This window comes from Chlorocebus sabaeus, chromosome 6 (genome assembly GCF_047675955.1).
Source record: "Chlorocebus sabaeus isolate Y175 chromosome 6, mChlSab1.0.hap1, whole genome shotgun sequence".
Lineage (NCBI taxonomy): Eukaryota > Metazoa > Chordata > Mammalia > Primates > Cercopithecidae > Chlorocebus > Chlorocebus sabaeus.
Genome location: NC_132909.1, coordinates 10,103,238 through 10,125,329, shown reverse-complemented (window position 1 = coordinate 10,125,329; position 22,092 = coordinate 10,103,238). Strand labels below are relative to the sequence as shown.

Below are 22,092 nucleotides of genomic sequence, written 5' to 3'. Positions count from 1 at the left end.
AGGGTCTTCCCAAAGGCTGGCATGAAGCCACGTGAGTCTGGTTTTTTTGTTTTTTGTTTTCTGTTTTTGAGATGGAGTCTCACTCTGTTGCCCAGGTTGGAGTACAGTGGCATGACCTCGGCTCACTGCAACCTCCACCTCCCAGGTTCAAGCGATTCTCCTGCCTCAGCCTCCCAAGTAGCTGGGATTACAGGCATGCACCACCATGCCCGGCTAATTTTTGTATTTTTAGTACAGACAGGGTTTTACCATGTTGGCCAAGCGGGCTTCGAACTCCTGACCTCAGGTGATCCACCCATCTCGGCCTCCCAGAGTGTTGGGATTACAGGCGTGAGCCACCACGCCTGGCCGAGTCTAGGTTTAAACCCTGTTCTTTTCTCATTGTGTGGCCTTGGACCCCTCATGTGGGTTCTCTGGGTCTCCATTGCCTCCTGTGCAAAGTGGGAACAATGAGAAGCTGTCACGATGATCCAGTCAGATAAGCCATGGGAACCCCGTGTTGCGGGCCTGGCCTGCAGTGGGAGCAGGGCAGGATACCAGCTTCATTCTGTTTCTGGGGTCCCCAGGTAGACTTGAGGGTGAAGAGCAGGGCTCTGGGGCCAAAGAGATTTAAATTCTACCCCTGATTCTTCCACTCATCACCTGTGTGACCTCGGGAATTGACGAAACCTCTCTCAGCCTCAGTTTCCTCCTCTGAGAAAGGTACCTCTGAGCTCCGTGGGGCTGTGTCGAGTGTCCTAAGAGGCCATGTCGCCTGGTGGTCAGGAGGGCACAGGCTCCGGGGCAGGTGCTGGCCCAGCCCTGGCTCTGCCTCTGATGTACGAGACAGAACTGGAGACTCCACTTCCCTCAGCCTCAGTTTCCTCCTCTGTAAAGCGGGGATGATACCAGGAGCTGCCTCGGAGGAAGTTTCCATGGGGTTATGGTTCCCTGAGATCTTGTTCCCAAGGTCCATGGTGCATACAGTGTGTGAGAAGCAGGGACCCCCTGGAAGTCCTTAAGGTCTTCAGCCACCTGACCTGTGGGCACCTCCCTCCCTCCCAGGCTCAGTCTCCCCTCCTGTAGAATGGAGTTATCTGCGTGTCTGCCCCACCAGGTGGCTGTGAGCTTTCAGGTCTCACCTGTGAGAACAACTGTTCAGGTGGGAACCTGGGACCCAGTGGGTGCCGAACCCCACAGCTCTGAGAACCAGCCTTGGGCCTCCCAGGTTGATCCCCAGGGCAGGGACACTGATGTCCCTTGTTCCACCCTTTGAGATCACAAAACACCAGTGTCTGGAAATCGTTGTCGTTGTGAGATCTTGTATATAAAGCCTGGTCGTGTCTGCCGAGTGATGAATTTTCCCGGACTTTCTTTTTTATTTCCTCCCCATGACACACGTCCTCTTTTGATTGACTGATTGATTTTTTGTTGGTTTGTTTGTGTTTTGGGCTGGAGTCTTGCTCTGTCGCCCAGGCTGGAGTGCAGTGGTGCAATCTCAGCTCACTGCAGTCTCTGCCTCCCGGGTTCAAGAGATTTTTGTGCCTCAGCCTCCCCAGTAGCTGGGACAACAGGTGCGCAACACCACGCCTGGCTATTTTTTGTACTTTTAGTGGACGGGATTTCACCACGTTGGCCAGGCTGGCCTTGAACTCCTGACCTCGAGTGATCAGCCTCAGCCTCCCGAAGTGCTGAGCCACAGGCCTGGCCTGTTTTGTTTTGTTTTGTTTTGTTTTGAGAGAGGGTCTTCCTCTGTCGCCCAGGCTGAAGTGCAGTGGCTTGATCATAGTTCACTGCAGCCTGCAACTCCTGGGCTCAAGCGATCCTCCCACCTCAGCCTCCCAGAGTGCTGGGATTACAGGTACCTGCCACCACGCCCAGCCTTCACTGGAGGCTCTTCTGTCATCAGCTGCCTCAGGTTGCTGCCAAACCCAGAAAAAGGTTTCAGTGGATGTTCGATGTTATTTTTATTGTTATTATTCTCTGCTGACATCTTGTCCGGGCAGCACTTTAATCATTATTATCAGCTGTTTGATCTGCAGCCCACACTTTCCTCTTGCGGAGCCTCCTATCCCCTATCCGTAAAAAGGGATGATCCTGGCCAGGCACGGTGGCCCACGCCTGTAATTCCAGCACTTTGGGAGGCCGAGGTGGGTGGATCACCTGAGGTCAGGAGTTTGAGACCAACCTGGCCAACATGGAGAAACCCCATCTCTACTAAAAATACGAAAAAAAAAAAAAAAAAAAAAAAAAAAAAAAGTTAGCCAGGCGTGATGGCACATGCCTGTCGTCCCAGGTTGGGAGGCTGAGGCAGAAGAATTGCTTGAATCCCGGAGGTGGAGGTTGCAATGAGCCGAGATCGCGCCACTGCACTGCAGCCTGGATGACAGAGACTCCGTGTCAAAATAACAACAACAACAAAAACAACAAAAATCCGGAAAGGGGTGATCCTAAATGTGAGCTTTCTTGGCTTTCCTGTAAGGTCAACTGCTTAGCCGGGCAACGTGGCTCAGATTTGACGACAAAGACAATGAAAGTATGTGCTTTTGTTCCAGGCCCTGCAAATGGTCCCCAGTGGGGCAAGTTCACCAGTTTCCTTGCCTCCACTCTCTGGAGGTTCGTATTTAACATTATTGGTTTTTGGAGAAGTGGGAGAGGACAGAGGGATCCCAGGATACGGGGCTGGGGGAATAGGACCTTCAGGAATTCCTCTAGCCTTGAAATCCTGGATTCCGCACTGCCAGCCTGTGTGTGATGCTGGGTAAGTCACACTTTTGAGCCTGACGATACTGTCTAATTGGTAAGCATCAGACAAACCAGTGTCTCAGGCCTGTAATCCCAGCACTTTGGGAGGCTGAGGCAGGAGGATCTACTGAGGCCAGGAGTTTAAGACCAGCCTAGGCAACATGGCAAGACACCCCTCTCTATACAAAAATGAAAAAAATTAGCTAGGCGTGGTGGCACACCTGTAGTCCCAGCTACTTGGGAGGCTGAGGTGGGAGGACGGCTTGAGCTCAGGAGGTTGAGGCTGCAGTGAGCTATGATTGTGCCACTGCACTCCAGCCTGGGTGACAGAGTGAGACGCTGTCCCTAAGACCAAAACCAAAACCAAAATGTAAGCATCATAGTAATACGATCTCTACCTCCCAAGGTTGCGCTGGGGATTTAATGACATCCTGTATAGAGAAGGCTTGTGTATTAGTTACCTATTGCTGGGTAACAGCTTATCCCCAAATTTAGCAGCTTCAAACAATAAACATTTCTTTTCTTTTTTTCGTTTTTTTGAGACGGAGTCTCGCTTTGTCACCCAGATTGGAGTGCAGTGGTACGATCTCGGCTTGCTGCAAGCTCCGCCTCCCAGGTTCACGCCATTCTCCTGCCTCAGCCTCCTGAGTAGCTGGGACTACAGGCGCCCGCCACCACGCCCGGCTAATTTTTTTGTATTTTTAGTAGAGACGGGGTTTCACCGTGTTAACCAGGATGGTCTTGATCTCCTGACCTCGAGATCCTCCCGCCTCAGCCTCCCAACGTGCTGGAATTACAGGCGTGAGCCACCACACCCAGCCCAAACAATAAACATTTCTGATCTCTTATAGTTTCTGAGGGACAGGAGTCCAAAAGTGGCTTAACTGGATTATTCCGGCTCAGGGTGTTCCATGGGGCTGTAGTCAGATGTCGACCAGGACTGAAGTCACTTACTGGTGTGGCTGAGGCTGGGGAGATAACATCCATGGTAGCTTACTTTCATAGCTGTTGGCAGGAGGCCTCATTTCTTTGCCACATAGACCGATCCACGGGATGGCTTGAGCATCCTTACAACATGGCGGCTGGCTGTCCTTAGAGCAGGTGCTAGCCTTGGAGGCTACGCTCTGTCATTTCTGCAACATCCTGTTGGTTACACACGTCAGCCTGCTTGTTAGTAGGGACTACACAAGGCATGAATATCAGCGGGTAAGGATTATTGGGAGTTACCTTGGAGGCAGTTTGATTTTGGGGATTTAATGTAGCTGCTTTTGATTTTATTGTCAGCACTGAGCCTCCTCGTGACATTCCTACCAGGTTTTACTTGTTCTTTCTGCTTTTCTCCATGGCCACTCTGCTGTGGTCACACGGGGTGCCTTGTTTCTCCTCCAACAAGACCAAGTTGGAGCCTCCGTCTCGCTCAGGGTGACAGTGTGAGAGTCCAGCGCAGCCTCCAAGCCTTTGCACCTGCTGTTTTTTTTTTTTTTTTTTTTTTTTTTTTTTTTTTTTTGTGCTGGAAATCTCTATCCCAGATCCACAAAACTTCTTAGATGCCTCACTCCACCCCAAACTCCTTCACTCTCATAACAACCTGTTTTACTTTCTGAAGGCTTTTTTTCCACCTGTTTTATTTTATTTTCCGGGAGTTTTTGAAACTTGCTGAAGGCTTTCTTTCTTTTTTTTTTTTTTTTTTTTTAGAGACGGAGTCTCGCTCTGTCACCCAGGCTGGAGTGCAGTGGCCGGATCTCAGCTCACTGCAAGCTCCGCCTCCCGGGTTTACGCCATTCTCCTGCCTCAGCCTCCCAAGTAGCTGGGACTACAGGCGCCCGCCACCTCGCCCGGCTAGTGTTTTGTGTTTTTTTTAGTAGAGACGGGGTTTCACCATGTTAGCCAGGATGGTCTCGATCTCCTGACCTTGTGATCCGCCCGTCTCGGCCTCCCAAAGTGCTGGGATTACAGGCTTGAGCCACCGCGCCCGGCCGGCTTTCTTTCTTTCTTTTTTTTTTTTTTTGAGACAGAGTCTTGCTCTGTCGCCCAGGCTGGAGTGCAGTAGTGACATCTCAGCTCACTGCAACCTCCGCCTCCCGGGTTCAAGTGATTCTCAAGTAGTTGGGATTACAGGCACCCATCACCATGTCTGGCTAATTTTTGTGTTTTTAGTAGGGATGGGGTTTTACCATGTTGGCCAGGCTGATCTCAAACTCCTGACTTCAAATGATCCTCATAACTCAGCCTCACAAAGTGTTGGAATTACACGCATGAGCTCCTGCCTCCGGCCATGGCATCTTTATCTAAAAAAAAAAAAAAAAAAAAAGCTAGGCGTGGTGGCTCACACCTGTAATCCTAGCACTTTGGGAGGTCGAGGTGGGAGGATCACCCAAGGTCAGGAGTTCGAGACCAGCCTGGCCAACATGGTGAAACCCCGTCTCTACTAAAAATACAAAAATTAGCTGGGTATGGTGACAGGCACTTGTAATCTCAGCTACTCGGGAGGTTGAGGCAGGAGAATCACTTGAACCCGGGAGGCAGAGGCTGCAGTGAGCCAAGATCGCGCCATTGCACTACAGCCTGGGGGACAAGAGTGAGACTTCATCTAAAAAAAAAAAAAATTTTTTTTTTCTTGTTCATTATTGGTTTCCCTAGGAACGGAATCAAGAAGTTCAATTCTATGAGAACAGAGAAGCTGTGGTCTTATTTCTTGCTATATTCCTAGTTCCTAGAGCAGGGAAGGCATTCAAAAAATATTTACTGAATGAGCAGTAGAATCTCACTTAAACAGAATCTGTCCCCCCTCCTCATGTGAGGGATTAGAAGGAAAGGACAGTGAGAGGAATGAAGGGGTGGGAGCTGAAAATAAACGCAATCTATTTTTAATTTTTATTTTTTTTCTTGGCTCACTGCAAACTCCGCCTCCCGGGTTCACGCCTTTCTTCTGCCTCAGCCTTCTGAGTAACTGGGACTACAGGCGCTCACCACCATGCCCAGCTAATTTTTTTTGTATTTTTATTAGAGACGGGGTTTCACCATGTTAGCCAGGATGGTCTCGATCTCCTGACCTCGTGATCCGCCTGCCTTGGCCTCCCAAAGTGCTGGGATTACAGGCGTGAGCCACCGCGACCGGCAACGCCATCCATTTTTAATTCTTTTTCTTATGTTTCAAATATTTATTGGGGGTGCTGGGGACATGGCAGGAACCAAGACATTCCCAGTCCCTGAACTCAGGTAACTGATAGAATTTGAGGGAGAGAGATAGATAAACAAACATATAAATATGTCATTTAATACAAGCTATGTCTTGAAGAAAAGGAGGTAGGGAGTGTGTGTGTGTGTGTATGTGTGTGTGTGTAAAATCCAGTTCAGGGGCGTAGGTTGGTTTCTCTGGGGAAAGTAGCTGAGCTGAGACCTGGAGGAGAAGGGGTTAGCTGGCGAGAGGAGCTTTGGGGTGGGGGAGAGACGTTCCTAGTGCAGGAAACGGCTTATGTAAATAGCTCTGGAGGCTGAGAGGTTTTCTGAGGCCATCCTAAGGAGGGCAATGAGGAACCCTCGGAGGGTTTTCATGTTCTGTGTGCTTTTTTGAAGATTTCATTGTTGTTTTTGCTTTTGACAAGACCACACACACACACATGAATGCACACATGCACAATTAAAAAGGAATCCAAACTACAGAAACAAGATATGGCTTTAGCACTCCTTCCCAGAGGCAGTCACTGGTACCAGTAGCTTGCTTCCTTCCTGGGAATTTTATATGCATATACAAGTGTATTTTCTACACACGAGTAAAATCAATGCCTCATTTTATTAATTAATTAATAATAATACTACTTGTTATTTTTGAGATGGAGTCTCACTCTGCCACCCAGGCTGGAGTGCACTGGCACAACCTCGGCTCACTGCAAACTCCACCTCCCAGGTTCCAGAGGGTCTCCTGCCTCAGCCTCCCAAGTAGCTGGGATTACAGGCATGCACCACCATGCCTGGCTAATTTTTGTGTTTTTATTTTATTTTTATTTTTAAATTTATTTTATTATTATTACTTTTTTTTTTGAGATGGAGTTTCGCTCTTGTTGCCCAGGCTGGAGTGCAATGGCGGGATCTCGGCTCACTGCAACCTCTGCCTCCCGGGTTCAAGCGATTCTCTTGCCTCAGCCTCTAGAGTAGCTGGGATTACAGGCGCCCACCACCATGCCCGCCTAATTTTGTATTTTTAGTAGAGACAGGGTTTTGCCATGTTGGCCAGGCTGGTCTTGAACTCTTGACCTCATGTGATCCATCTGCCTCGGCCTCCCAAAGTGCTGGGATTGCAGGCATGAGCAACTGCACCTGGCCTATTTATTATTGTTTTTGAGACAAGGTCTTGCTCTATTGCCCAGGCTGGTGTGCGGTGGCATGCTCATAGCTCACTGCAGTCTCCAAATCCTGGGCTCCGGCAATCCTCCCGCCTCAGCCTCCTGAGTAACTGAGACTACAGGTGCGGACCACCATGCCTGGCCAATTTTTGTATTTTTTTTTTTTGTGGAGACAGGGTTTTGCCATGTTACGCAGCCTGGTCTCGAACTCCTGGGCTCAAGCAATCTGCCCACCTTGACCTCCCAAAGTGCTGAGATTATAGGTGTGAGAAACAGCACCTGGCCATCTGCATTGCTTTAAAAATCACAAATGATTGCGAGGTATACACACTGCCCAGCAACATTCTTGTTTCCTTTGAAGATACAAATATTATAATATTATAATATTTATAATATATAATAACAAATAAATATAATAAATATATATGGCTTGGTCATATACAATATATAAAATAACATTCACAAACATTGATTGTCAAAGTACAATTAAATTAAAAAAAAAAAACCGTTTGGCCAAGTGTGGTGGCTCATGTCTGTAGTCCTAGAACTTTGGGAGGCTGAGGTGGGAAGATCACTTGAGCCCAGGAGTTGGAGGCTGCAGTGAGCTATGGCCACGCCACTGCACTTCAGCCTGGATGACAGAGGGAGACCCTATCTCTTTAAAAATCCCAAAAACAAATCTGATTCTCTGACACATATATAACAAGTACGGGTCAAAGATTTATTTAAGTCATGAATGAAGGAACAAGCTGTCTCAAAGGAGAATTTGGGCTGGGTGCAGTGGCTCATGCCTGTCATCCCAGCACTTTGGGAGGCTGAGGTGGGCAGGTCACGAGGCCAAGAGATTGAGACCATCCTGGCCAACATGGTGAAACCCCATCTCTACTAAAAATACAAAAATTAGCCGGGCATGGTGGCGGGTGCCTGAGGTTGGGGGTTTGAGACCAGCTTGGCCAACAATGGTGAAACCTTGTCTCTACTAAGAATACAAAAAATTAGCTGGGCGTGGTGGCTCATGCCTGTAATCCCAGCTACTTGGGAAGCTGAGGCAGGAGAATCACTTGAACCCAGGAGGCGGAGGTTGCAGCGAGCCGAGATTGTGGCACTGTATTCGAGCCTAGGCGACAGAGCGAGACTCCATAAGAAAAAAAAAAAAAAAAGGATAATTTGATGAACAGAAGTTAATATGTTTAGTCGGGAAAGACGTGCTGGAGAAAGTTTGCCAGGTCAGGTACAAAACTGGTTAAAGACCTACAGGGCAATACAACGGTGACCTTTGAGGTTATCTTTTCTACCAGAGAGAAATCATTTGCAACCAAACTTCCTGAGGTTACCATTTACCTTGTTGAAGTCTAGACTCTAATCAATAATGAATAGTAGGCCAGGTGCGGTGACTCATGCCTGTAATCCCAGCACTTTGGGAGGCCGAAACAGGAGAATCACGAGGTCAGGAGTTCGAGACCAGCCTGGCCAACATGGTGAAACCCCGTCTCTACTAAAAATACAAAAATTAGCTGGGCGTGGTGGTGGGTGCCTGTAATCCCAGCTACTCGGGAGGCTGAGGCAGGAGAATCGCTTGAACCCAGGACACAGAGGCTGCAGTGAGCCAAGATCATGCCATTGCACTCTAGCCTGGGTGACAGAGCAAGACTCTGTCTCAAAAAAACAAAACAAAACAAAACAAACAAACAAACAAAAGAATAGTAAATCAAACACAGGTACAGTCCCTTAGAATAGGATCCCCAGCCCCCAGTTTGTGGTCTGTTAGGAACGGGGTTGCACAGTTGGTGAGCGAGCATTATCGCCTGAGCCCTGTCTCCTGTCAGACCAGTGGTGGCTCTAGATTCTCACAGGAGCGTGAGCCCTATTGTGAACTGCGCGTATGAGAGATCTAGGTTGCACGCTCTTTATGAGAATCTAATGCACTGCCCACCCCCATCCATGGAAACATTATCTTTCACGAAACCAGTCCCTGGTGCCAAAAAGGTTGAGGACTGCTGCCTTAGAATATGAAGTAAACTTCGGGTGGGTCTGTTAGACAAGACTCCCAAATGACTTGGAAATGACATGCTGTCAGTCTTTTGTCTTATTGCCAAGCCTAGAACATATTTTTTTTTTTTTTTTTTGAGATGAAGTCTCGCTCTTGTCCCCCAGGCTGGAGTGCAGTGGCACGATCTCAGCTCACTGCAACCTCCACCTCCTGGGCTCAAGCGATTCTCCTGCCTCAGCCTCCTGAGTAGCTGGGATTACAGACACCTGCCACCATGCCTGGCTCATTTTTGTATTTTTAGTAGAGACAGGGTTTCACCATGTTGGCCAGGTTAGTCTTGAACTCCCAACCTCAGGTGATCCGGCCACCTTGGCCTCCCCAAATTCTGTGATTAGAGGCATGAGCCACTGGGCCTGGCCCCTAGAACAATTTTTTAAAACCGTATACTAGAGATCTTTTAAAATCAGTTCAGAGAGCAGCCTTATGCTTTTTTTTTTTTTTTTTTTTTTTTTTTTGAGACAGAGTCTTGCTCTGTCACCCAGGCTGGAGTACAGTGGCGCGATCTTGGCTCACTGCAACTTTTGCCTCCCGGGTTTAAGCGATTCTCCTGCCTCAGCCTCCTGAGTAGCTGGGATTACAGGCACGTGCCACCACGCCCAGCTTTTTTTGTATTTGCAGTAGAGACAGGGTTTCACCATGTTGCCAGGCTGGTCTAGAACTCCTGACCTTATGATCCACCCACCTTGGCCTCCCAAAGTGCTGGGATTATAGGCATGAGCCACTGTGCCTGGCCTTTACTATCCTTTTAATGCCACTCTCCCTTAGGGTGACCAACCAATCCAGTTTGGCTGGGACCATTCTGGTTCTAGCCTGAAAGTCCTATGTTCCAAGATACACCCACCTCTCCTCCATTCTGGGCAAACAGGGATGGCTGGTCAACCTGCAGTCCTTGGTTATAAGTGAGGCTAAGCGTGTTTGCCCATGGTCACAGAAAGAAGGGATCTTGGATGAGGAAGTGTTATGGGCTCAGATTTGTTTTTTTTTTATTTTCTTAGAGTCTTGCTGTGTCACCTAGGCTGGAGTACAGTGGCCTGAACGCAGCTCATTGCAGCCCTAAACTCCTGGGCTTAAGTGATCCTCCCACCTCAGCCTCCTGGGTAGCTGGGATTACAGGCATGCATCACCACACCCAGTTAACTTTTTAAAAAACGCTTTTTTTTTTTTTTTTTGGAGACAGGGTCTTGCTATATTGCCCAGGCTGGTCTCAAATTCCTGAGCTCAAGTGATCCTCCTGCCTTGGCCTCCCAAAGTGCTGGGACTGCAGATGTGAGACATTGTGCCCAGCCAGGATGAGATTGTTTTAGAGGGTAGAGTAGGAATAAGAGTTCGCACTTATGAGGCGCGTGATCACTTCAGCTCTCTACTTTGCAGAGTCTCAAGAAAGCTCTGAGAGGCCGGGCACAGTGGCTCAAGCCTGTAATCCCAGCACTTTGGAAGGCTGAGACGGGTGGATCATGAGGTCAGGAGATCGAGACCATCCTGGCTAACACAGTGAAACCCCGTCTCTACTAAAAAAATACAAAAAAATTAGCTGGGCGAGGTGGCGGGTGCCTGTAGTCCCAGCTACTTGGGAGGCTGAGGCAGGAGAATGGCGGGAACCCGGGAGGCGGAGCTTGCAGTGAGCCGAGATCGTGCCACTGCACTCCAGCCCGGGCGACAGAGCGAGACTCCATCTCAAAAAAAAATAATAATAATAATAAAGAAAGCTCTGAGAACCTTAAGCAGAGGCCATTTTATACGTGAGGACACAGAGGTACGGAGGTGAGATAAATGGCCAAGGTCACGTACCTAAGAGGAGACCGAGGCAGGATTTGAATCTCAGCCTGCTTGTCGCCCTGTGGTGAGTAACTGGTAAGTGAGTGAGCACCCCTCCTCTTCTCTTGCAGGCCCCCTGACTTGGGCCTCAGCGTCCCCGAAGATCATGATGGCGTATATGAACCCGGGGCCTCACTATTCCGTCAACGCCTTGGCCCTAAGTGGCCCCAGTGTGGATCTGATGCACCAGGCTGTGCCCTACCCAAGTGAGTACAGTCGTTTCTCTCGGCACCCCAGGCTGGCCTCACCTCTTAGAGGACCTCTGGGGTCCCTCTGCCCCAGGAAAAAAGCAGTCACGGGGCAACTTCAGGGCCATATATCACCCCTCTGGGTTCATCTGAAATGCACGTCACTTAGAAAAACATGTGCAGTCCTAGAAATTCAGGACAGAGGTTCCTTTCGGGGTGGGGAAGAGGGGATGTAATTTGGAAGGGGAATCAAGAGGAATTTTCATCTGTTAGCAAAACTTTATTATTTATTTATTTTTCAGAGATAGGGTCTCGCACTCTGTCGCCCAGGCTGGAGTGCAGTGGTGGCGGTCACGGCTCACTGCAGCCTCAAACTCCTGGGTTCAAGCGATCCTCCCACCTTAGCCTCCTGAGTAGCTGGGACTGCAGGTGTGAGCCATTGTGCCTAGGCAGCAAAGCTTTGTTTATTTGTTTGTTTGTTTTATTTTATTTTTGAGATAATGTCTCACTCTGTTGTCTACTCGGAAGTGCAATGGTGCAATCATGGCTCACTGCAGCCTTGAACTCTTGGGCTCAAGCGATCCTCTTGCCTCGGCCTCCCAAATAGCTAGGATTACAGGTGCATGCCACCATGCCTGGCTAATTTTTTAAAGTTTTTGTAGATTGTGCAGGATCTGGATTATACAAAACATAGACAAAATTAATTAATTTTTTTTTTTTTTGTAGAGATTGGGTCTCCCTATGTTGCCCAGGCTGATCTCAAACTCCTGGGTTCAAATAATTCACCTGACTCAGCCTCCCAAAGTGTTGGGCTTACAGGCATAAGCCACTGCACCTGGCCTGCAAAGCCTTATTTATTTATTTATTTATTTTGAGATGGAGTTTAGACGGACTTTCACTCCTGCCCAGGCTGGAGTGCAATGGTGCAATATTGGCTCACTGCAACTTCTGCCTCCCAGGTTCAAGTGACTCTCCTGCCTCAGCCTCCCAAGTAGCTGGGATTACAGGCACACGCCACCATGCCCAGCTAATTTTCATAAAGCCTTATTTTTAAGAGAAGTGAGCACTCAATTATTTGTAGCATTATTCTTTAGCTCTTGCTTTTGTTTTTGTTTTTTTGCATTACGTTGAGCGGTGTGGACTTGCTACTTTCTTTTTTTTTTTTGAGACGGAACCTCGTTCTGTCACCAGGCTGGAGTGCAGTGGCGTAATCTCGGCTCACTGCAACCTCTGCCTTCTGGGTTCAAGGGATTCTCCTGCCTCAGCCTCCCGAGTAGCTGGGAGCCACCACGCCTGGCTAATTTTTTGTATTTTTAGTAGAGACAGGGGTTCACCATGTTGGCCAGGCTGGTTCTGGATCTCTTGACTTTGTGATCTGCCCGCCTCGGCCTCCCAAAGTGCTGGGATTACATGCGTGAGCCACCGTGCCCGGCCCAGACTTGCTACTTTTATAGGCTAGAAATGGTTGAATGTCAGCGATGTCATGCTTCAACTGAATATGTCTTAGTGCATGAGAAAGCTTAGAAGAGGGAAAAATGACTCACACGCCTCCTCGTAGAGCTAAAGCCAATTCCCCTTGGGGTCAGGCAGGAGCTACAGAGTGCCTGGCACAGAGGAAGGCGTTAGAAGGGCAGGGAATGTGCATTCCATCCTTAGTTTAGGCAGATGGCAACCGGGATGGAATTCTTGGCATCCCACCCAGCCTCAGGGCCTCACATCAGCCCATGGTGGATGACCTGAGGGTCCTGTTTCACGTCCCACCCCAGGCGCCCCCAGGAAGCAGCGGCGGGAGCGGACCACCTTCACCCGGAGCCAACTGGAGGAGCTGGAGGCATTGTTTGCCAAGACCCAGTACCCAGACGTCTATGCCCGCGAGGAGGTGGCTCTGAAGATCAATCTGCCCGAGTCCAGGGTTCAGGTGGGCTAGAGGGTCCCTGGACCCCTCCCGACCCTTCCTGTGACCTTCCAGGGGCCCTTGCCGGAACTCAGAGTGATGGGAGGAGGGAGCGATCGCAGAGTGACAGCCAAAGTTATCAAGGAGACAATAATTCCTCTCCCCACCATACCACTGACCGCCTCTTAAGGCTTTCATTGCCCCTTGCTCCTCTCCAGCTGTGCCGGGCTCTGACCTGCCTGCCAAGCACCCTCCTGCCTCGGGTCTTTGCACTAAGTTTTCTCTATCTTATTTTCCAGATAACCACACAGCAGGTCCCTTGTTCGAGCCTTTGTTTGCCAATCAATGAGACCCACGCTTAACACAGCATTTAACATTGCAGTATTTCCCCAAGACCCTGACTCTACTGCTGCCCGCTATCCCGCTTAATCGTTTCCTCCACAGTGTCTATCGCCCTCTGAGATACCATACAGTTTACGTATGTTGGTTTTTTTTTTTTTTTGGAGACGGAGTCTCGCTGTGTCCCCCAGGCTGGAGTGCAGTGGCGCGACCTCGGCTCACTGCAAGCTTCGCCTCCCGGGTTCACGCCATTCTCCTGCCTCAGCCTCCTGAGTAGCTGGGACTACAGGCGCCCACTACCGCGCCCGGCTAATTTTTTGTATTTTTAGTAGAGACGGGGTTTCACCGTGGTCTCGATCTCCTGACCTTGTGATCCGCCCGCCTCGGCCTCCCAAAGTGCTGGGATTACAGGCGTGAGCCACCGCGCCCGGCAGTTTACGTATGTTTGTATCTATCGCCCTCTGAGATACCATACAGTTACATATGTTTATATGCTGCAGGTATGATGTTACATATATGTGCATACATACATGTGTATGATTGGAAGGATAAATGAAATATGTGTGTTTGTGTGATTGTATGTATGTATGATTAGATAGATTAGTGCATAGTTTTGTCTGATGTTATGTGTGTACAATGTATGTGCCTATAATTGTATATTTGTATGTTCATATGATCATACGTTCATACAGTTTACGTATGGTATCTCAGAGTCCGTTTATTTAGACTCTGTCTCTCCCAACTAGAATGTCAGTTCCACTGATGGACCCTCAGAGTAGCAGAAGATGGTTAATGCATGTTTATTCATTGACTGAATAGATGGTTGGATGGATGGGTGGATGCAGAGATGAATGTATGTGTGACTGTATATGTGTGTGTGCATGTATGACTGGAAGCATGGATGAGTGTATGTATGTGTATATATGAGTGTCTGTGTGTATGATGGACGGATACATTTATATATGTGTGTTTGTATGAACGCACGTAGGTATGATTAGATAGATGATGAATGTATGCACGCATGATATATGTATACATGATGCATGTACACATGTACAATTGTATGTATACATGCATGCATGATTGGATGGATGGATGGGTGTATTTATTTATTTATTTGAAACAGAGTCTCGCTCTGTTGCCCAGGCTGGAGTGGCACGATCTCGGCTCACTGCAACCTCCGCCTCCTGGCTTCAAGCAGTTCTCCTGCCTCAGCCTCCTGCGTAGCTGGAATTACAGGCACGCACCACCATACCGGGCTAATTTTTGTATTTTAATAGAGACAGGATTTCACCATGTTGGTCAGGCTGGTGTCGAACTCCTGACCTCATGATCCACTTGCTTTGGCCTCCCAAAGTGCTGGGCTTACAGATGTGAGCCACCGTGTCCAGCTGGATTGGTGTATTTATGTATATATGAGTGTATGCAGGTGTATGTGATTGGACAGATAAATAAAATGTGTGTGTTTGTGTGACTGGATATACGTATGATTGGATAAATTACTGTATATATGTGTACCATGTGTGTATGATGTATGTGTGTATAATCGTATATTTGTATGCTTGTATAATCGGATGGATGGATGAATGTGCATGTGATGTATGTATGATTAGATAGATCCATTAATGTATGATGTATGTGTGTTTGATGTATGTACATATAATTATATGTATAAGACAAATGGATAAATCTATGTATGATTTGTGTGTACAATTGTATGTATCATCAGATGGACAAGTGTATGTCTGATGTATGTATGATCAGATGGACTGGTGAATGTTTGTACAACATATACATGTGTGAGGTATATATGTATGATCAGATGGATGTCTACATAATGTATGTGTGTATAGTGTATGTATGTATAATTGTATGCATGTATGTTTGTATGCTGCAGGTATGATGTTATGTATATGTGCATATACACGTGTATGATTGGAAGGATAAATGAAATATGTGTGTTTGTGTGATTGTATGTATGTATGATTAGATAGATTAGTGCATAGTTATGTATGATGTTACATGTGTACAATGTATGTGCCTATAATTGGATATTTGTATGTTCATATGACCAGATGGATGAATATGTGTATGAAGTATGTATGATCAGATAGATGGATAAATGTATGCATGATGCATGCATGTATGCTGCATGCCTGTATAATTGTATGTGTGTATATTTGTATTAGATGGATGGATGAATGCCTGTAGGGTATGATGTATGTATGCATGCATGCATGATTGGATGACTGGATGGGTTTATTTATGTATATATGAGTGTATGCATGTATATATAATTAGATGGATAAATGAAATATGTGTTTGTATGATTGTATGTATGGATTAATGTGTATATATGTATGATGTATGTGTGTACGATGTGTGTGTGTACAATGTATGTATGTATAATTGTATATCTGTATGATCAGATGGATGGATGAATATGTGTATGATGTATGTATGTATGATCAGATGGCTCCATTAATGCATGCATGATGTATGTGTGAATAATGTATGTATGTGCACTTGCATGTATGATCAGATGGACCAGGGAATGTATGTATGATGTATATGTGTGTGATGTATGCATGTGTGATCAGATAGATGGGTAAATGTAGGCATGATGTACATGTGTTTGGTGTATGTATGTATAATTGTACGTGTGCATGTTTGTATTAGATGGGTAAATGTAGGCATGATGTATGTGCGTATGGTGTATGTATGCATAATGGTACGTGTGCATGTTTGTATTAGATGGATGGATGAATGCCTGTAGGTATGACGTATGTTTGTGTTCATGCACACATGCAGGTATGATTGGATGGATAGATGGATGGATGGATGAATAGATGCCCCACAGCTGGATGCAAAGTAGAGAGATGTGACCCCAGCACCTCTCACCAACAAGCGTCCTCATCCCCGAGCACCCTGCGGCTCTCCTGGGCCTCTTCCTCACTTACCCACCCCCATCTCCCCTCTTACCCGCAGGTTTGGTTCAAGAACCGCAGGGCTAAATGCAGGCAGCAGCGGCAGCAGCAGAAACAGCAGCAGCAGCCCCCAGGGGGCCAGGCCAAGGCCCGGCCTGCCAAGAGGAAGGCAGGCACGTCCCCAAGACCCTCCACGGATGTTTGTCCAGACCCTCTGGGCATCTCAGATTCCTACAGTCCCCCTCTGCCCGGCCCCTCAGGCTCCCCAACCACGGCAGTGGCCACTGTGTCCATCTGGAGCCCAGCATCAGAGTCCCCTTTGCCTGAGGCACAGAGGGCTGGGCTGGTGGCCTCGGGGCCGTCTCTGACCTCGGCCCCCTATGCCATGACCTATGCCCCAGCCTCCGCTTTCTGCTCTTCCCCCTCCGCCTATGGGTCTCCGAGCTCCTATTTCAGCGGCCTAGACCCCTACCTTTCTCCCATGGTGCCCCAGTTAGGGGGCCCAGCTCTTAGCCCCCTGTCTGGCCCCTCGGTGGGACCTTCCCTGGCCCAGTCCCCCACCTCCCTATCAGGCCAGAGCTACAGCGCCTACAGCCCCGTGGATAGCTTGGAATTCAAGGACCCCACGGGCACCTGGAAATTCACCTACAACCCCATGGACCCTCTGGACTACAAGGATCAGAGTGCCTGGAAGTTTCAGATCTTGTAGAGGACGCAGTCTCCATCTCTCCCCGTCGGGCCTCGGGACCCTTTCTCTTCCGAATCTGCTTCCCTGCAGCTTAGATCCCGGACGGCATCCCTGAGAAAGCAACCGGAACCAGCTGTCCTTCCGACAGCCGACAGCCATGGTCTCTGCGGCTACGTGTTCAGCTTACAGAGCCCACCCCTTTCCTCCACAGGGAGAGGCTCCTCCCTCTCCCGGGACAGTTCACAGGTCCTAGTGATTCTCTCAACCCCAACACCGTCTGGCACGACTGTGACGGCTGAAGTACACCACGAGCTCCAGGCTTCAGAAAGGGGTGCTGAGAACTTGCTCCAAGAAGAAATCAAACCAAACTTGCAGTTGATTTGGGGTCATGTTTAGGTCAGAATCACCATGCCCTTGAACAAGCAGGTAGAGGGGCTTGATTCCTTAACTTTCCACGTGGACACTTTTCTTTGAGACTCGGAGTCTGGCTGTGTGGCCCAGGCTGGAGTGCAGTGGTGCGATCTCAGCTCACTGCAACCTTCGCCTCTTGGGTTCCGGCGATGCTCCTGCCTCAACCTCCCAAGTAGCTGGGATTACAGGTGTGCTCCACCACACCCAGCTAGTTTTTTGTATTGTTAGTAGAAACGGGGTTTCAGCATGTTGGCCAGGCTGGTCTCGAACCCCTGACCTCAAGTGATCCGCCCGCCTCGGCCTCCCAAGGTGCTGGGATTACAGGTGTGAGCCACGGTGCCCAGCCCTACATGTGGACACTTCTTTAGCATATGGTTAAGGACCTTTCTAGAAATTCCAAAGACAGACTTTAAGAAGCCCCATTGGGAAACCTCAGGCCAATGATGCAGTTACATTAAAAATAAATCATCTGGGAATTTTACAGACTTCACGAATGTCAGGCTTACCTGGTAGGTTTAGGGGGCTGTTTGAAAGACAAAGATCTATATTCATATATGTAGCTATACATATATGTACTTTTTCTTCTTAGTTTCTTTAAAAAGACATTTGATCACTCATTCGCTCATTAGCATATTGGGAATGTATATATTTGGTAGGGAAATGAAACGCAGCTTGCCTGTTGCATCTCTACTCCTTTTTTCTTTTGTTGTAGGATTTTCTAAAGGTGAGACACTGGTGGAATTGGGGTAGCTGCATGGGACGTACCACCTATAGTTATGGCTATTTCACAGACAAGAAGCAACTGGACAGCCACCCATCTGTAAATAAACAAGAGACAGGAAGAGGGGGACATAGATTTGGAGGAGGCACTCCTACATTTCAAAAATACATTTCCTTTTTTAGATTTTTTTTTTTTTTTTTTGGTGTTCAGTTTCGATGGTGGGATTGGAAAATAGAGCTTGACTTGAGGACATTTTCCTGGGGTGGCACCATTATTTCTTGAAATAGAATTTTACTCATGGTGACACAGGCAAGCACTCGTGAGAACCTGAAGACGGACTGAAGTCGTTTGATGCTCAGAAGTTGGGTGCTGGCTCCCTGCCTCCTCAGTCTGAGTTCTCCTTCCATTTTTGGGTGGGGAGGCGGGATCTAAGAGCCGCTCATCGGTGGAGTTCACAAGGCAAGGGGTAAAAAAAAAAGCAGGGCAGGAAGGCAGTGGTGTGCTGGCAGAGGTCTAACAATGGGCTCTCCAAGGAAGAGGAAAAGCTTGGTTGTGGAGTGTTTGTCAGTTTCCGTGGTGTAACTATTCCCACCATGGCTGACTTCAAGCTAGCAACCTGAGGTCGCTGAACTAAGAGTTGGGAAGAGATAGGGCACAATATACGCTTCCGAGCCGGTGCACACTGTCAGCAGCACCCCAGGGTCAGGAGAAAGGCGAGGTGTGAAGAGAGGCGGAGAGGAGAGAGGCTGAGAGGTATCAGATGATGTTTCCAGCACCAGACCAGAAGAGGTGCATACAGCCTAGACCCCTGAGGGGCACACCCTGATCTCTAGAGCCCACAAAGAGGCTTTTATTCAACATAAAATGTGTTCATCTCTCATAGGCCTGAGTCTTGCTGGGTTCTGGGACATTAAGCCCAGGAGTGGGCTGGGCGTGGTGGCTCACACCTGTAATCCCAGCACTTTTGGGAGGCCGAGGCAGGTGGATCACCTGAGGTCAGGAGTTCGAGACCAGCCTGGCCAACATGGTGAAACCCTGTCTCTATTAATAATACAAAAATTAGCCGGGCATGGTGGCACACGCCTGTAATCCCAGCTACTCGGGAGGCTGAGGCAGGAGAATTGCTAGAACCCGGGAGGCGGAGGTTGAAGAGAGCAAGAGATTGTGCCACTGCACTCCAGCCTGGGTCACAAGAGCGAAACTCCGTCTCAATCATAACGACAACAAAAATAACCCAGGAGTGGCTCAAGAGTCCAGTGTGGGATGAAAATACAGACAGAGGAAGACAACATATGTCACTGGGGAGGCTGGGGGAGCTAGACAGAATTCACACGGGAGGGGCAGGGGTGAGATGATATTGTGCCCTGGGTCTGTGCAAACGTTGGGACCAGAATCCACTATAAATTTCATTCTTCAGAGACACTGAAGCTCTGCACCGGAGGCCGGGACTCAGGCGTGGACGAGAATCTTCTCCTTATTCACCAGGGAGGCTGCGTCTTGTGCAAACAAGTCATAGAAACTTGATGGGAGTCAGGGAGGGACTGAAGGAGGGATGCAAGGTTCTGGGAAAGAGTGGGAAATAATGGAGGCCAAGGGGCCCTCATCACAGGCCGACGGGGTAAGACTTCAACACAGCCTGATCCTGGGATCTTCTGAGACTCCACCAGGAGCCGGAGACGGCAGGGAGCCAAATCTGGCTAGGAGGTTACAAGTTGCTTTTCCTGGGCTGGGCTCCTGAGTGCTGGTTCTTCAAGCTGTGCACGGGGGATTTCAAACGTTCTACATCCTAAAGCCAGGAAGAGTGACAAGGCAGGTGGGGACAGAAGGAAGAAGCCAGGAGCTTCCCTGAGAAGGTGCCACCTTCTCTGTCCTCCTCTTCCCCACACACTGGCCTCTGGGTCTGCCTTCTCTGCCCACCCACAGAGTGAAACCTATTAAAATGTTGGATCTCATTTAAAGTCTGGGTGATTCTTTAATTTCCGTGTTGTTTCCAGGAGGGGCAGGTAGAAACAGGAACTGCTCTGTTCCTTCTGTCTGTGGGACCTGGGCCCATCCATGTGTTTCCTATCTCATCACCCTCCTTTCCTTGACATCTCTCTAAAGCCAGTTGACAAAGGATCAGTGACTGGGTGCAGTGGCTCACGCCTGTAATCCAGTGCTCTGAGAAGCTGAGGAGGGAGGATTGATTACGGCTAGGAGTTTGAGACCAGCCCGGGCAACATAGCGAGACCTCTGCCTCTAAAAAAAATTGTAAAAAATTACCTAGGCGTGGTGATGTGTGCCTGTGGTCCCAGCTACTCGGGAGGCTGAGATAAGAGGATTTCTTGAGCCCAGGAGTTTGAGGCTGCAGGGAGCTATGACTGCACCACTGCACTCCAGCCTGGGTGACGGAACAAGAGACCCTGTCTCCAAAGAAAAATAAATAAATAAATAAACAAATAAAAAGGAGGAGGAGGAGGAACAGGGGTCCCCAGGGCCAGCCCCAGCCCCACCCATCTGTGACCTTCCAGTGCCCCTCCTGAAAAAACAGGGGGGTGATGAGAATGATCGCTGTCTCAGTGGCAGGATGTGAAGATCAACGCCAGCATTTACAGCCACGCCCAGCCTCCGGCCCAGCCTTCCCTCTCAGCATCCAGCCCTCTTCAGCTTCAGCTCTTCCCCCGATCCTTTTCAGTTTCTCAATCTCACCCTTTCTCTCTCATCTCTTCTCCTCTCTCTCTTTCCTTTCTTCCTCTTGTCTTTCAGACTCCCAGGTCCTTGTTTCATTTTGATGGATTTTCACCTTTTTCTTTCTTTCCCTCCTCTTTTTCTTTGCATCTGACTTTTTTCTGACTGTTTTTTTCTTTTTCTTTTTTTTTAGACAGGGTCTCACTGTGTCACCCAGGCTGAAGTGCAGTGGCGTGGTCTTCAGTCACTGCAACCTCTGCCTCCTGGGCTCAAGTAATCCTCTCACCTCAGCCACCTGAGTAGCTGGAACTATAGGTGCCCGCCACCACGCCCGGCTAATTTTTGTATTTTCAGTAGAGACAAGGTTTCGCCATGCTGCCAGGCTGGTCTCGAACTCCTGGGCTCAAGCAATCCACCTGTCTCGGACTCTCAAAGTGCTGCGATTACAGGTGTGAACCACCATGCCTGGCCCACCTCTGAGTTCCTGTTTTTCCAGCTCTAGGTTGTTTTTTTGTTTTTTGTTTTCTGTTTTTTTTTGAGACGGGGTCTCACTCTGTCACCCAGGCTGGAGTACAGTGGCTTGATCTCAGTTCACTGCAACCTCCTCCTCCTACTGGGCTCAAGTGATTCTCCTGCCTCAGCTTCCTAAGTAGCTGAGACTACAGGCGTCCACCACCACGCCCGGCTAATTTTTGTATGTTTTAGTAGAGATGAAGTTTCGCCATATTTGCCAGGCTGGTCTTGAACTCCTGACCTCAAGTGATCCACCCACCTCAGACTCCGAAAGTGCTGGGATTATAGGCGTGAGCCACCGCGCCCGGCTTCTAGGTCATCTCTCTCTGCCTATATTCCTCTCAATTGCTGAATCCCAGGTTAAGATTGCTGTTGGGGGATGACTGGGAGTTATACAAAAGATGGAGGGTCATACTTGCTGTCCGAGCTTGGCTCAGCCTCTTGTCATCTGACCTCGAGTGATTCCTTTCTCCTAGCCTCAATTTCCCCACCTGTAGCATGGAGCATCTAAGAAGACCTACCTCAAGAGAATGAAATGACGTTATTGTATTAGTTACTTGGTCCTGAAGCTGGGTCCAGGGAAAGAGCTCAATAAGCATTTATTTATTTTTGTGGTAAAATACACATACTATAAAATGTACCATCTGTTCCACTGCATGATTCTTAATTCATTTTTCCCATTTTAAGGTGCTTAATTCAGTGGCATTAAGTACATTCACAGAAGAAGCCAGACACAGAGACCATATATTGTATTATCCTAATTATATGAAATATTCAGAATAGGCAAATCTGACCAGGGGTGGTGGCTCACG

General features: G+C 48.4%; 1 protein-coding gene across 1 annotated transcript; it reads left to right on the top strand.

Moving 5' to 3' along the window:
* Window positions 1-11,038: 11,038 nt before the first annotated feature.
* On the top strand, window positions 11,039-16,989 carry CRX (cone-rod homeobox). Its single transcript, XM_007997374.3, has 3 exons — window positions 11,039-11,138; window positions 12,887-13,038; window positions 16,342-16,989. Exons 1-3 carry the CDS (start codon window positions 11,039-11,041, stop codon window positions 16,987-16,989), a joined length of 900 nt encoding a protein of 299 aa, XP_007995565.1.
* The last annotated feature ends 5,103 nt before the right edge of the window (window positions 16,990-22,092 follow it).